This window comes from Amblyomma americanum, chromosome 7 (assembly GCF_052857255.1).
Source record: "Amblyomma americanum isolate KBUSLIRL-KWMA chromosome 7, ASM5285725v1, whole genome shotgun sequence".
NCBI classification, from domain to species: domain Eukaryota; kingdom Metazoa; phylum Arthropoda; class Arachnida; order Ixodida; family Ixodidae; genus Amblyomma; species Amblyomma americanum.
In genome coordinates, this window is record NC_135503.1 from 15,033,445 (window position 1) to 15,049,494 (window position 16,050).

At 47.5% G+C, this 16,050-nt stretch overlaps 1 protein-coding gene across 1 annotated transcript; it reads right to left on the minus strand.

Annotated features, from left to right (window-relative positions):
* Positions 1–8,976: 8,976 nt before the first annotated feature.
* On the minus strand, positions 8,977–15,670 carry LOC144096953 (cuticle protein 16.8-like). The gene is made up of 3 exons (XM_077629760.1): positions 15,464–15,670; positions 13,790–13,984; positions 8,977–10,841 (listed from the first exon to the last, which is right to left on the minus strand). Exons 1-3 carry the CDS (start codon positions 15,470–15,472, stop codon positions 10,482–10,484), a joined length of 564 nt encoding a protein of 187 aa, XP_077485886.1. The 5' UTR covers positions 15,473–15,670; the 3' UTR covers positions 8,977–10,481.
* Positions 15,671–16,050: the final 380 nt, after the last annotated feature.

Below are 16,050 nucleotides of genomic sequence, written 5' to 3' on the forward strand. Positions count from 1 at the left end.
GACGTTCACCAGGAATCTGCAACGCTTCCCAAATCTCAGTGTGCTGTATACTTCAGAAGAGGCGAAAATAAAGTTATATTCTACGAAGAAAAGCATTGCCCAGACTCTTCAACCCCGCGCATGCAGCACCTCCTCAGTCATCATCACTATCAGCCAGACTACGCCCACTGCAGGACAAAGGCCTCTCCCATATCTCTCCAATTAACACTGCTCTCTGCCAGCCGCGGCCGCCTTATTTACGCAAATTTCGTAATTTCATTCTTCCTCTTATGTAAGTACGCTCGCAGCCAGGCCAGCCTCGACCACATGACTAAACGCGAAACGTGAAATGTGAATTATATATAAGTGCAGAGATCCAACAGTGGTAATTGGTGAAGAAATTTTCATAGTTCCTTACTTTGCATAGGATAATGAGATCACAATCTACGTGGGCATCCAGAGTAAATAAAAGAGAAAAAAAAACTGATGTGCCTTTACCTTGATAAGTTTGTGCCATATCAACCTTCTGGTCTCGCCAACAGTGACATAGTGCGACTAAGAAAAAAAGAAGACCTAGAAAAACATAACCACGAAAATGTCCTGACCATGAAAACATTGAACCGTCGGAGGATAGAAAAATAAAAGATTTCTTAATGTTTTATCTCCCACTAGAGGATAAAAATATATTTATCCCTTTAGGGGAAAAAAAATCTGAAAAAAGTCGGCCGCCGCTCGCCTTCCTATCCCTTTTACGCACTTCTGCCTTCTGCCGTCCTCTCCGCTGCTCTCAATCCCGGCATGATCGCATGGCCAGAGGACATCCTCTCAGGTGCGTGGCGCATATTATCTGATTGTAAACATGCGCTGAAAATTCTGGAACGCCTGTTGCGACGACGCTCCTACTTGTATTTGGCTCTGAACGCTGCTGGTCTGCATTTATCAGCACAAGAAAAAAGCAACCCTACAGTTGTGCCTCTCGAAGCCTCCTTTAGGTTTAATGATAGAAGAAGGCAACGAAAGCATCCCATTTCTGGATGCCCTCATAACACATTCACCCTCCGGCCTAAAATTTAGCGTGTGCAGGAAGCCTACCCACTCAGGAAGGTAGCTTGATTCCAAATCGGAGCACCCATTAGTTCACCAACGCTAAGTCGTGGCGTCACTTGTGAACCGGGCAGTCCGCGCGTGTTACGATGAGCACAGCCGAAGCACACACAACATTCAACACCGTCATCTCGACCAAAACGTGTGGTGATTCCTTACATCCCAGGCGTAAGCGAAGCCCTGGCACGGGTGTTCACGAAGCACAATGTGTATATTGCCCACGTCCCGACTAGCAAATTGCGCAGGGATCTTTTGAATGTCAAAGATGTTCTGTCCAGTTCAAAGTTCCCGGGTATCGTCAGCAGGATACCTTGTGATGGTGACTAATTCTACATGGGGAGACTGGAAATAAACCAAAGCAGCTAAACGAGCACCGCAATGATGTCGCCAAGAAGCGGACAGTCTCAAGCGCTGTGGCAGAACACGCGCAAAAAGAAGTGCATGAAATCGTCGCTTGGGATGACGTAGAAATCGTCGCTACCGAAAGAAATCTGTCAGCCCGGCTGCACCTGGAATCTCTGATAACACAGACGACGCCAAACGCTATCAACAGAACAAAAAGGAATCTTCACCAGACTTATGCAAAGTCTTTACGTCGATTAGTCCGCGCTACTTAAGCTGCATCTTACTCGGCCTGTTGTTCATTCTCAACAAGACACTCGTGCGGGCTCCGAAAGGTCAACTAACGTTTCTGACTTGGTCAGTGACCTAATATTCATTCTTCTGTGTCACCACCTGACAAGACTGCATTCCGTCAAACCCTGGATTACACTTGTGCCGCTTTGGAGACTGGACGCCACCTGCCTTCTTTCTGGTTTTATGTGCGGCGTGACAGAGAGACACTGGGCTCACCTAGGCACTCGACACATGCGTCTGCAAAGGCTGGATCCGACCATGACCTTCACCATAGCACGCTGCATTCAGCTTAACCAGGCAAGCTTCCTACACAGTCTGAGACTGGGCGTTGCTTTCCCGCGATAGTGCCTACATGTAATTGTATGTGCAGCCTTTGTCAAAAATATATAGCCCAAGGGTTTTCCTCTCGAACCCTGCAGCGTGGTTTATTTCGTATCCTGAGCGGCCCTAGTCTTTCAAAGGTGCGAAGAACTCGTGTCCTCAACCCTTGCAAGCATAGGACTGCCAAATGTGCTCGAGGGGCTCGGTACATGTCTTAGAAGCAAACCCCTTGGGCTGTATATTTTGGACAAAGCATGCATGTACGAGCGGACCCTTCAGATTTATCTTCTTGTCATGTCCCTGAAACTGTGGACAATGTATAGCAGTGTGCCCAGTGTATGCGCGCGGAAGACTGTGTTTGCCAGGTCCCTCAGCTCGCTTCTAAAGCGGGACACTCTCGGAGGACGTTGTAGTAGGCGCTTGGCCCGGAGACTAGGAAGGCTTTCGAGGGAACACGGGTGTTCTCTGGTTTCGCGCGTAATACGGGTCTCAGCACGCGGTTGAGGTAGGCACCCACGTGCAGTTAACCGTGTAAAAATTAGAACTTGCAGATAGAAGCTCCGTGTGCATTTCTCCGCTCCTCGCTGCTGATTAAAGTAGAGGAAAGTGCCCTATACGGGTGAATGAAAATAACCATCGGGCAAACCTCATCTGTGCCAGGATTCCTCTGTTTTTGCTCCCTCAGTTCTCGGCAAACACGGTTTATACGTTGCAAACTAAAGGAAGGCACGTGTTCTTCAGCACTCGCAGTACAACTTCCTTCATATCTCTCGTTGTCCTGAGCAGACGCAGACATCTCGTAACCGACCAGACCACCTCGAGGTCCATTAGTTGAAAACATTCGCGAACGCCCCTCGTCCTCCTGAGGAAGCGGTGCCGCGGCCACACAAAACGGCAGCCGCGGCAGGGGCGGCACCGTAGTGCACAGAGCAGCGTCAAAGCAAGCGCGGGAGCGGCCCACGGGGAACGCATCGCGGCTGACGGCACGGCACACACACGCAGGTGCGTCGACGCCGCAGTCAGCCCGGGCCGGTCTCGAAATAAGAAAACGTCATAGCGCGCCGGTCAACGAGGATCGGTTTTCTGCGCGCGTAGCTGTCAAAAAGGAGGCCAACGTGTCGATCAGCGGCGGCCCGCGCGCACGCGCCCTGCGGCGAACCGTGTGTGGGGACGAAGGGGCTTACCAGCGCGGTTATTTGTCGGTTGCTATCTATATATCGCGGCGCTCCATTCGGAGCCCTTCTCTCCGCGATGCTCGTCGCTATATGCACCGCGGGACGGCGGCCTTCTGTGCGGGTCCGCGAATAAAATGAGGTAGGAGGCGAAGCCGCTCGGCGGAAGCATCATTTGCTAAGATGGAAGTGGCCGCTCGGAGATCCTGGCTGTTTGGCGGAAGGGAGATATAAAAGGCTATGTTTTGCTTTTCTTTATCTGCTTGCGAGTGTCGTCTCCAGGAGGGAGCGACAGACAAACCGGGAAGCTAACCGCGTGCCGACGGGTCTGACAGTGGTTGACCCCTTACTCTCGTTCTAGGCCCGATCCTTTCAACCCTCAACCTGCCCTCCCCTTCGGGGCCGCGTATCGAACGTCGGTCAATAGAAACGTAATCCTGCGAATATCTCGAGATAGTTCCGGCTCTATCTGTCCGGGTACTCCCGTCAAAAGTGCCGAAATAGCGACCCACTGTGCGCCTCTTCCGAGAACAAACACTTAAGGCTTCGCGTAGGCCGGTCTTGTGCTGAAGAGATTCGTTTCTTTCCGATGTAGCCTATCGCTCTAAATCCTGGAGTGTTTTACGTTGCCACTGTGTCGCGCATTCTGGGGTAGCCGTGAAGCTGGCGATGCAAAGTACTAGTGACGTCATGTTCTATATAATAGCCGCTGGCTCCTTCGCCAGCAGGCCTAAGATTCGCAGTGCCATACTCAGAGAGAAGTTTGCCTACGTGGAATTTTTTTCGCTTCGCGCTCGAATGTGGCCACTTGTAGGCGTCCCACAGTTAGCGGAGAGGCGAAGATCTCACAGTTCAAGATCGTCCGGCAAAGCAGGAAAGAGGTGCTCAACGTCTGCACCGTCCAGTCGACTTCCTCATACGAATGAGGTGAGAGCTAACGGAAGTTTTGGAGCAGACAAAAAGCAGAAAGCTATTTAAGAAGCATAACATACACATTTTAAAGTACAAAATTTAAATAGCATAATGAAGCACAGATCAGAACTTTTCCCGTCTTTTTATGATTTTTTTTTTCTGCCTGACTGCCGCGCTTGTCCTGTTTGCAGTTCAGCGGGTCGGTTGTATCCTGATAGCATTGCTGGCATGTTCCGTTGTGATCAGTATTGTGTATTCCGAGTTGCAGCTACGCCGTGATGCGTGTTAAGTTGCAAATCCTTGTGCTTTTTTGTTCACACGTGTGGCAAACAGCAGACGGTTTCCCTGTGATCCACCAACCTCTCCTGATATGACCTTGTGAATGACCAAGTAGTATGAAATTTCTCGCCCTTTCAATTAAACAAAACTTTCTAGAAAACGGGAAATAGCGGTTTTGTTTTCGAACCCTTAGGTAGTTTATTGTCATGCGCGTATGATAGACAGCGAGACAGCGGGAGCATTGTCACAGCAAAACCAACCAACAACAAATTTTGGAAACAGCGCTAACTCACGGAATTTCAGCTTGTCAGTAAGCGGGGCAAATTGCTTTCTCGTAAAATTACCTGGTGTGTACCAGGTACAAAAACTATCTTGCCTTTGCTGGACATCTGAAATACGCTCGTGCAGGGAGGATGAATGTCGGAAAGAAGGGAGAGAACATGTCAGCGGCGCGCGAACATGACCGCGATTAAAAGCTCCATTCTCTTCTTTCAGTAGTCCCAATTACAGTTACAGTAATCCTGGTAGATGAGGGTCCTCATTTTATTACCACATGTTTAAATAGGTTTTACTCTGATCGGGACAAATTTCGCACCGCATGAACAGCTGTAAAGAAACAGGATATGCTTAATTGGTAGGTGACCTTTAACTACGCCTTAAGTAAGAGGAGCCGAGTGCGGAAGTGTTTTGAGGTGGAATGAATCTTTTAGAAATAGATTCATCCCCTTCACTCCCCCTCCATAAAAATGAAACGCGACAATAATTTCAGTGCTGTAAAAGCTAAGCTATGAAAGCTTTAGTCTGGCCAATAGCAGAACACTTAACTGTAAGCTTTCCCAATTTTCTTCATAGTGGAACTAGATCACATGTAGTTAAATAATGTAGGCAGCATAATACACTCACTAACATTACAGTGCGCGAGCACCACTACTATCAGAGGTACTTTGCCAAGCATATCCGCAGTAAACAATTAATTCATTATGTTGGACTAAGTGCGAATGCTTCTAGAATTGCCGTACAAATGCTCACAAGCAGCGTAATTTACTGCCTGTGTCAAAGACCTCCAACAATACTGTTCACTGAGCCTTACCGCGATTCAAAGTGGTATTAAGGATGCGTGACACGTCCTTTAATTGAGGCCACCGCTTTGTACACAGAAATGCGAATATCAACAAGCACAGAATAGTTTCACATGTGATATTCGCCACTGCTCGCTTCGTGGACCCTTTCCATAATAAAGGGAGTTTAATAATGGCGCTCTACTAAGCAAACTATAATAATCAAATGAAAAGGTACAAAATTTGTTGCACTTCTACGAAATGTCGGTTCAGGTTGGATGCTTGTCCGTTGGTTATGCTGCGTTCATTGAACTCAATTTTAAACAGGACGACCTAGGCTTTCTATCGACCGTCCCACTCATTGCCATGAACGTTCAATTCGCCGCACGTGACAAAATCCCGCTGAAAACTCAATAAAAATGGCAACCATTTCATCGAGAGGAATGAAATTTCGATCGCCGCATCACGTTGTTTCTCGTAAGGCGGGGTAGGAAAAAATTGACACAATAACGTTCGTGGCGTGGTAGAGTGTTTATTACCTTGAAAAGGATAGTGATGGCCAATAAGAATACGCGGTACATGCATCGTGCGAGGCCCTATCTTGAATCCTAATATTGCCTTTGCTGCAGTGACCTCCGACCTCGAAAAGCTCACTTCCAAGAAGTTAATCAAATGCCTTGTGAGCTGCACCTTTCTTTTTTCGCTTTTTCGCCAAGTGGTCACTTCAGGTAACTTGCTTTAATAGTTGTTTGTGTTTACAGAGGATAATCATCATGTTGGCAGTGAGAATTAGTATATTTGAACCAGTATAATCTCTCTGCATTAGCCATTGACACAGTCGTTGTGAGACCGAATGAATGAATGAATCCTTAGGCATAGTAGCAACGCCAAAAAACACACACAAAAGAAGAAGAACTAGACACCGAGAAACACGCACAGTAACCAACTCGCCCAAGAGCTCGTATTAGTGAAGCACATTTCTTCTAGAGTGGGCCCTTCTTTCTGTGTTGACCAACCATTTCCTTCTGTCAATGCTTTAATCGTCACCATTGCCTACACAACTTCCCTATCAAGGTATACCGCCGTCTGTCTGAGGAAAGACCGGATTCCCGAAGAAGTGAGTGCCATTTTTGATCCTGTTTCCCCTTCGTGGGGACCTGTGAAGCGCGTTGGCAAAAATCTGCGATCGGAGCTATGGCGGCAAGTGCGCATTTACCAGGACTGGCTGTCAGTAAAAGCAGCGTCTGTGCGTGTCTCTCGGTGTCTAGCTCTTCTTTTGTGTGTTTTTTTTTGCGCTATTACAATGCCTAAGACAAGTAACCAACTCACCCAAGATCTCGTTTTACTGAATGAATGAATGAATGAATGAATGAATGAATGAATGAATGAATGAATGACGTTTATTAGATAAGTTTTCTTATGAGATCAAAGGGACTCATCGGCATTAAAAACGCATAACAAAGCACTTGATAATCTTCGCATTCGCAAAAGTACTTAAAGGGCGACTAATTATGACGTTGGCTTTATATATGTTGTAGGCTAATACGAGGGGTGAGGGTAGTTAAAAGAGAATAGTAGAGGAGGGAGGTAGGTGTGGAGGGCAGTGTACTGGCAACATGGAGATGATTAATTATTGAGGCTGGGGGATCAGCTGCGTGAGAAGCGGGAGTTAAGAAACTTAAAAAAGCGACGCTGTGAAAGCTGAACGTCGGGACTAAAGACGTGATTAAAAACGGGCGTGTCAAGATACAATTTCTGGCTTTTTTCCCTCGACCCTCACGATGTGTACATGGAAAAATAAATTGAAATTGAAATTGAACACCGTGAGCATCCTGGAAAAGAAATATTTGATAGTTTTCAGCAGCAAACCACACGGGACTTGATGTAATGTGATTTGCAGCAGACGATGGAGCCCCAAATGCGTTGCTATTCTGTGAGCACATCTTTCTTTTGTTTGTTTTGTACAACCCCTTCAACTACACTAGTCTCTGAAACCGAAAGCGAAGCTCATGTCGAAAAAGCACTACGGCAACATATTGTTTAAACTCCACATGAGCACATCTTGTGCACATATATCGTTCTCGAGGCCCTGCGCACCGTTATCAGGAAGCAACGATTACAACCTGAAAGCTTTGTGTCTCTACTCCTTTAACTATCTCATAGTTAAGCTCGTCCTGAGAAGTAACGGCGTAAGTGTTAAACGGTAGCGTCCTGACGGACCTGACCGGCGGAGTCGACGCGGGGTCGCCCTCAGGCCTTCTGAAACGTGCGAATGAGATGCCCGCGCACTGCGCGCCTATACACACTGAGCCCGCGAGCGACTTATTAGCCTGTGCGGAGGGCCGCTTTGAAGAGATAGCTCTCAGCCCCGGCGCAAATTACTTCTCGGGAAGAAGCCCCTTTGTTCTCCCCTAATGAGATGACCCGGACAAAACAGAAAAGTGGAAGGAACGCGCTTCCTTGTATCTTTCTAAAGACTGGCCCGTTATCACCGCTGGCTCTGACCTATGCGGACGGGCTCTGCGGTCGCAAACAGACTCAAGTAGGGGGCGCGCAATCACCGCCTCTCTTTTTTTTTTGCTTCAGCGTTTTATCTCACCCGCTACTGAGCGACTGCCGCAACCGCGGACACGTTAACTGGGTGTGCGAATAAGTGGCGCGACATCTCACAAGAGGTAGTCCGAGAGAGAAATGGCCGCGAGAGGGGTATGCTAGCTGTGCATAATTGCGTGTTAAATTTAGCAGCTGCGACGCCGTGGTGAATGCACTCTCGAAATGAGAGGACGGACGGCGGACGAGACGGCCTGGGTGGTTTTTAATCAGTTTATCCCCGCGTGCCAAACGCGCGCACGAGCGCGCTGGACAAGGAGTTTGGCTGATTGCTGAGCCTTGAGGCATAGCGTTAATCGGGGAGTGCGATTTTTGGTTTTGTTTTCCATTTATTTTCTAGCAGAAAAGGCTATATGGCCGCGTGAACAGTAAACTATTGTTTTCTTTTTTTTTTCCGACCTTCTTTATCGTCTAGAATGAAGACTTTCAGAAAAGTACTAGTCGCATGCCTTGACGCGTAATTAATTTTTGTGACTAAGGCTGTCATATTAATGGGGGAAGGCGATACTGCAGGCTGTTCTATTTTTATTTTTATCTTTTAAAATGCAATTCTTCACGATAGCATTTGTAACTGCACGGCACAGCGTTGTGACTTCCTACCGGCAATATCAAAGCATTCCATGCCGTAAAGATAAAAAAAACATCGAAGAACACATAACAAATACTAGTAACTTTCAGCGGACACTTCTTGCAAAGCAGAAACAGGCAAGACGAACAAGTTCACAATATGTACTCGTTCCTCAGATACAAGACAGCCTGCATTCGACTCCGTGCACCCAGCTGTGACTCGTGAATGCCCTCATATATTCTGAGCCCTTGTCGTACTGAAAAGAGAACAAGAGAGGAAAATGAAGATTGTTTGTGTGTTGCACAAGCCAGGAAACTGACCCAGATTTAAACTCTACTAGCCCACCGTTCTTTCGCCACCACACTCTGTGCTGAGTTCAATGGAATCCTCGTGCTTCAGCGCCTCAGACTTTATTTTCAAGCCTGTGCTGCGCATGAGCAAGTCACCCACAAGAACGCCACGAAAAGAAGGCCAGATATGACACACTCTCAAAGAAGCATTGTTTATTGCACCCAACATCCCAGTGACTTAGAGTCAGTACCATGGACTCGAATAAAAGCAGAAGAGAACCGTCTTATGTACAACAGAGAAACAGAGCAGTCACGCCAGCCACAAGCCTGTTATGGAACAGCTGTTGCGATTCAGCCAAGTGGGAAAGGAAACGTCACTGAAAAAAAAAGAAGTGTGGGAGAAAGAATGGCGCTAAGGAACACGGCGAGAGCCTTATGAGAAAAGCGCACAAACTCGGTTTTCCAAGACAACGCGTCAACCGGGCAGAACGGACCGAAGGAAACTCGAGACCTGGCCCATCACGTCACTCCCTTTTTTTCTTGCACGGCAGTGACGTGTCTACCAGCCTGGACCGTATACACATCGAACACGGCTCTCCGTCATAATACAGAAGCTTCTAGCGCCGTAAAGACATGGAAAACAAGTCGCTTATTGCATAATACGCCTATCCAGACTCGAAAGGCGGTATGTACCTGAGGAATGTTTCATTTGTGCGGAGGCATGAACTCATCACGATACGCTATGCCCAAAGTCGTTCCACACACCGGCAGCCTTCCGCGTAGGAGCAGCGTTGTACGGGAGGGGAGGTCTTCGGATTTTCACTTCAACTGTGTATTCGACTTCGTTTCTCGTAAGCAACCTGCCCGTGATAAGCAAGGCGGCGAGTGCAGAACGTTATGGGCAGGTTGTCTGTGCGGTTATCTGTTCTGAGGACTTTGCGTTCTGTTCATTTGTGCTGCATTACGAATCGATACATACACCAACTGACGACCCCATATTGTTTCTATTCACTTTGCAAAGCACTAGGAATTTGGGAAACATAGGAAGCACATATTCTATTGCGTGATTCGTACTAAGATATCTACTATGGAGAATAGTGCATAAATAGAACTGAAACGAATTGTATATTGTCAGAGAAAAGTATGCAAAGAAAAAAACAGGTAAAACTCCTATATATCAGGGACCACCACCTTAATTGTAATTTACTACTTTGGTACCCTCAAGAATCACATGTTAGTCCTTCGACAAGATCCACTACAACAAACCTCCACCGTCCACAATGAAGACATAACGGTCACGCTAGCGGCTCTGATGACGTAGTGTGCACGCACAGCGTGCCATTGTGAAAGAAGTGCGTTTCATTTGCTCGCACTGCACGGCTAGCTCAGCGCCTGAACTAACTACCGGAGCTCCAGCATTAGAACAAGACAGGTGCTGCACTGACTATTCGCTACGCCACACGGCCACCTCCAGTCCAGTGGAGTGAAGGAGATACCTCCGCAACTCTCCGGCGGAGGCAGCTTCCGTGGGCCCCTTGGGCTTCAGGGAGTCTCACAGTCCCGGCGGGAATCTCGGCTGTGTTGGCGGCCCAGCGGGGAGCTTCCCGACGAAGGCGGACCTTGAGCCCGTCAGCGCCTGCTGTAGCACGCCCTGCGGCGGGGGCTCGACGGCGAGTTGCACGTCGGCCGGGTTCTCCTGCTTGACGCCCGGCTCGTTGGTCTTGATGTCCGCCCGGAAGCCGTTCTGGTCGGCCACGTAATGCACCTTGCGGTAGACGCCCAGCGCGTCCGTGTATCCGTAGCTGCCCTGCACCGAGCCGGACTCGTCGCCTTTCTCCTGGCGGAACTGGGTGTTGCCGAACTCGTCCTGCACGTTGTAGCCGAAGTCGAATGGCTGCGGTCTACCGCCGTCCTGCGAAGAAAGGGTGGTGGGAAGAGGGACAACGGGTGGCACATCAGGGCGAGGTATGAGCAAGAAAAGGACGCATCGCTGAGGCGGCAAGCGCAAGACTTTATACCATGGGGCCATTACGCTTGGCGCTTGTGCGTGCGTGGGCTCTCCTGCTGTCCTCGTTACTTGATGCTGCGCCATTATTCCCCTTAGCATGCGATACCACGCCGTGATGGCTGCTGCCCCCCACGGACGCTGGATCGAATCCAGGCCGCGGCATTCGAATTTTGATGGAGGTGGAATGCAAACACGAGTGTACACTGCGCGATGTCAGTGCGCTTTAAGAATATCAGGTGGTGGAAATTTATCTGCAGCCCTCCATTCCGACTTTACCAGGGCAAACCGCATCGGCTTCGGTGTCCTATATCACGGCATTACCGATAACTCTCGCTGTCACAAACTTGCTGATAATAATACTATTTGTTCTGTGGGATATAGACTCCATCAGCGGTACTTGGCCGCTCTTCCCTCGAATAAATCCCAACAGAGAGCAAATAGGCAGTGAATAGACTTTCTATTCAGATTCTTGTAAGGGTTCAAAGGTGCCATATCTGGTCGTATAAACCAGGCGCGCTTAGGAACGAGCTAGTGCTCTTATTGGGGAAGCTTTTGAATACTGACTGACTCGACTGTGTGTCGGTGGACGGTGAAAATTGCGGGAGCTTTTCTTTCAGCCTACAGATGACAAGTTTCAACAGGGTGTGTTGAGGCCGCTTTGATCTACCGGGGCTAGCAACGTCGTAGACGCCTGCGCTAAGCTGTGTCCATACTTTTTCGTGATTGGATTTTTCTGCACAATTAATTATTTAGGCACTTCGTCCCTCTTAATTTATGTTTAATAGGCTTGAACCTGCTTTGACATATCTGCTAGGTACAAGTGTCTTCCAACCTTTATCGTTTTTTTTTTTCATGATGGTGGTCTACTTCATATCTCTTGGGGGGGGGGGGGTTATAATGGGTGTGAGAAGAGATACTGCGAAATAGTGACCGGTAGTACACTCTCATGTTTGAGAATTAAATACGCGACCAAGTCACGGCTGTACTTGAGGGCAATGACGACTCGGAACGCGCGCGCCGCATCCACTTGACATAGAGAATGACGCAGTGCGCAGCAAACAGCGCTCTACTTCCGCAGGGCTTGGTATGTTTGAAAACATATGAAGAAAATTAAACATTCTGAGAATACTGAGCAAGTTGTGATGGGGGCTCCGCACAGTTGTGTACTTGTGCTTCAAATCTTGACGCTGAACCCCAACGTGAAAAGGTTATCAAGCAGCAAGAACGAGAAAGCATTTCCCACAACTCCCAGTCCGGTGACCGATGCCACCACTCCTCGCCCAGCACGTTCTTGACGCGCTCGAATGGGTGCGGCCGGAGAGTGAATTCATGGCAGCTAGCCACGGGAAGTGAACCGCTCCCCCCACTCTCCAGTCTGAGGGTCCTTGATATGGCGTGTAGCGCATGTTGGACAACAAGACTGGCTGTAGAGAAATCTCATGGCTGGTGTCTATTGTCAAGTCGCTTCTTTATTTTTTGTTACAGTGACTGCAGTTTGGCAACATGGTGAAGTAGTGCTCGGAGTGTTGTATCAGCAACATTGATTCTAGTTTTAAAGAGATAACTGTTGGGGTATTCCGGTAGAAGTGGAATAAATGGCTTTTGCTGATTCTGGTGTTTGTTCCCAGTTCCTGTAGAGGAATGACTTTGTCTTTGCAACGTTTCTTGGGGAATTTCTTAAATTCTTCGGAAGGACGAAGGAATGGTGACTGCGGCAGAGTGCACATTGCCTCCCTTTTATTTGTCTATTTCTTGATATCCTAGCACATCTGATATTGACACAAGCGCAAGGAGCCGCATTCATCGTATTAGTATGTCTTAATGTGGACTGTAGTGTAGGGTGCTGCTATCGGAGCGTCTTGAGGTGTCTTGCTTGTGGACGCATTGTGATGCGTCCCACTTGTAAGCAAACTTGTAAGTTGAGCAGGCCTTCCTATTAAGTAAGATTAGTTGAGTGCGGATGCCTTGATACAGAAGTCAGAAATTTTTGATGTCCAATGCGCTTAAGGGTATCCCTTAAGTTAGAGTAGGTGTTCATATCGAGCTACTACTTATTAAACTTGGTCCGTCCCAGAAAGGGGCTAATTTTTCTTAACCTGCAAAGTTTCTGAGAAAGCTGCAGTGTTTTTCTCTATGGCTGTGCACATGATCCAGTGTAGATGTTAGTAATTACGTATTTGTTGTCTGGCCTCATACAGTTTGTACGATCTCTGGAATATCGGGCCAGCTAGGAATGTATTGATCTCCATGACAGCGTGGTCATCACCAATTTGAAGAAAAAAAAAGTGTGTGGTTGAGGTTGATGTGAACCATTATACCCATTAAGAGAGTCGTTTGTTGCTTTAAATCCTCAAATTAAGGGCAGGGGCAGATGTTTGATCACTTTGGAGGCGGCCTGGGGGCGGGGGGGGGGGGGGGGGGAGGAGGGAGGGGTGTCCTATTTATGGCATCTATTTTTTCCGCCCTTTTCCTTTTCTTCTCTAAAATTTCTTCCTCCCCTTATTAATTGAAGTAAAGGTAATAAGCATTAAAGTGCAGAGTGTGATGGGTTAATTCTGAAAACTAAATCGCATGCGAGATATAAAATGTATCTGGCTGTTAAATCGGTAATCAGGGATTAAGTGTAACTGTTCTACGTGTACAAGGCGTCCTGGTAACATGAAAGCTACCTGAAGCTGGCTTGCAGTAAAAGCCACTGGAAGTTACTGCATTGCAGAGTTCATCAGTTAGCCAAGGTGAAGCTGCCTGAGCGTCAGTAACAGAGCAGCACGAGCCAATTAGGCTAGTGCTCTGCAATTGCAGAACAGTTTTTTGTTCTTTAAGCAGAAAGTTACCCAGCATTTCGAACTTACTAGTCCCGCCGATTGTCCATAGGTGGAGCGCCCATATGTCGGAGCTGCCTGGAGGTAGTTTCCGGGCGACAAGCCGGCCTGACGGAACGTCGTCGCCTGTCCGAGTCCACCGAAACTGTGGCCTTCTGTCTCCAGCTCCTCGCCTTTTCCATCTTCGCCTTTGGCGGTTGCTAGTAGTACACCCAGAAGGAGAACCTGCAACGAAACATCGGGGACTGAAATGCTCAAGTCTTAGCCAGAGTTCAAGGTTTTGAGAAATTCTCTGCGATAAAGGCTTTCTGACCGGCTTAATTGCGACGCCTTTAATACAATGTTCCGAGCAGTGAACAACAGGCTCAGGAAAACTATGCCCCGAAATTTTGCAACCAACCATACTACACAAAACCATCACAGCAGATACCAATTCGCGATTCCCTATTCCCCGAAACGCATTATTTCGTCATTTTTTGCCTAAGTTGAAAGTTTCAGAGCTAACTCAAACGGAAAAGGTTTACACCATTCTCTAAAGAAACCAATGCCATTCCACACTTAAAAAAAAATATTTAACAGGTCTCTTGTTTCTTATTTATTAAACAAATCCTGAGCGAAACTGTTGGTGCCCTACCCTGTTTTTACAAAAAGCAATCTCTAATTTGGTTATTTTACTCGGTTATCTTCGGTTAATGCTTCGGTTAATGCTGTATATGCAATACTGTATTCCTGCTGTACAATATATGTTCGCTGCTTAATTGTTACTTGCATATTGGTTGACTACTTTATTCGATCAACATGGGAGATCCTACCTAGCGTCGTTACTACTGGGGCCTTCTCCTGTAATCAAAACATGAAATTCTGAACATTAGTCATGCTTCTTCAGTGAAGCCTTCAAATGATGACCTCAACACGAACGTAGTCTAGACATTGTTAGGTTGATACAAACGCTGGAAGGGTTAAGCTGAGTATAAGATAATCATAAGTTGAAAAAGTATAAGCCAAAACATGCATTATGATCTCGGTGTATCGTTCAAAAGGGGGCTTTTCTACTTGAGAGCAAGTTACACCTGCCTGCAGAAGGAAAAAAAAATGTTATCAAACATATCCTCTCTGCCAATACAAGGTTCGGGCCTGGCTCTTTGGCTATTACAAAATATTGATGTCCCGATAACGTCAACTAGAGACTGAAAAGAGCCCATGAATTTGCCACGTGAAGAAGGCTGACGACCATTTTCTGGTCGTCTTGGTTCAGTTAAACCTGACCTGGAAAAAACTATGAGCGTGTTCATAACGTGTGTAAACAGGCTGCTCCTAATCTCAGCCAAGGTACAAGCGACAGGTCTCACATGAAGGATGTCGACAACCTAAAAACAGTGCCATGCGAAAATCGAAATTGCCCAGTTAAGATTGCGGGGGCAAGGTTGATTGCAATCCGAAGACTAGTATCACAAAACTCTTCCTTCACCTTGTGATTTCTAAAAAGAGAGCAGGGTAATTGACACAACAGATCTCTCACAGCGAAAAAAGGGATGTGCGGAGTAGAGGTAGAAGATTATTATATTAGTTAGACGCGTGAAAAAAAATGTCAAACGTTGCACAACTAGGGAGTGAAAATTTTAGGCTGCATTTCCCGCCGCTCGCCTTTACAGGCAATGGAGAGAAGTTTTCGGAGCAGTTAAAGCACGAAAAAAACTTACGCACCGTGAGCATGGTCGAAGCTCCTCAGAAGCGTCAACTTCGTAGGCGACGCCGCGAAAGGGGGTAAAAAAGCGGGCCGCAACAGATGCCGATCGTGGTACGCGTAAACGTCTGGAAAAATAAAGGTTTCTTCGATGAGCAGCGCTCGAGTTACGCTTCGGTTCGCACCTGTATGAAAACAACGCCGCGCGTGCTCTCTCAGCACGTCTCAAAAGTGTCGACGAGTTGGCGACTCGGGGCTTTTATACCCGCGGCACTTTTCCTACAGCCGAGGATGCCTCCACTGTCTCAGCGTTCGCCGAAAAAGGGGTGGAAATGAGAGCCGAGAAAGTGGAGGATTAAGAGAAAAGACAAAAGTGCCGTCATCGTCATCGTCATCACTGTCATCATCGCCGGCGAAGTGAAAGACGCGGGGCGACTCCCTGCTGCGATGTCGCGCCCTCGCGGCGCGGATGACATCTTTGTTTTCAGTCTTACTTTTTCGTCATTCATTTTTTTTTGTTCTCGCTCCTTCTAACTCGTCCATCCTTGTGTTTCTGCGGCCTACATTGAAGCGAGGGGAACGGCGAAAGTGAAAGGTGTTGTCTCAT

Bases quoted from the DNA above. Each gene is read 5' to 3' on its own strand.
- LOC144096953 (XM_077629760.1), bottom strand. The intron at 10,842-13,789 runs GTAAGTTCGAAA...CTTTCTTCGCAG, and splicing joins ATGGACAATCGGCGGGACTA to GACGGCGGTAGACCGCAGCC.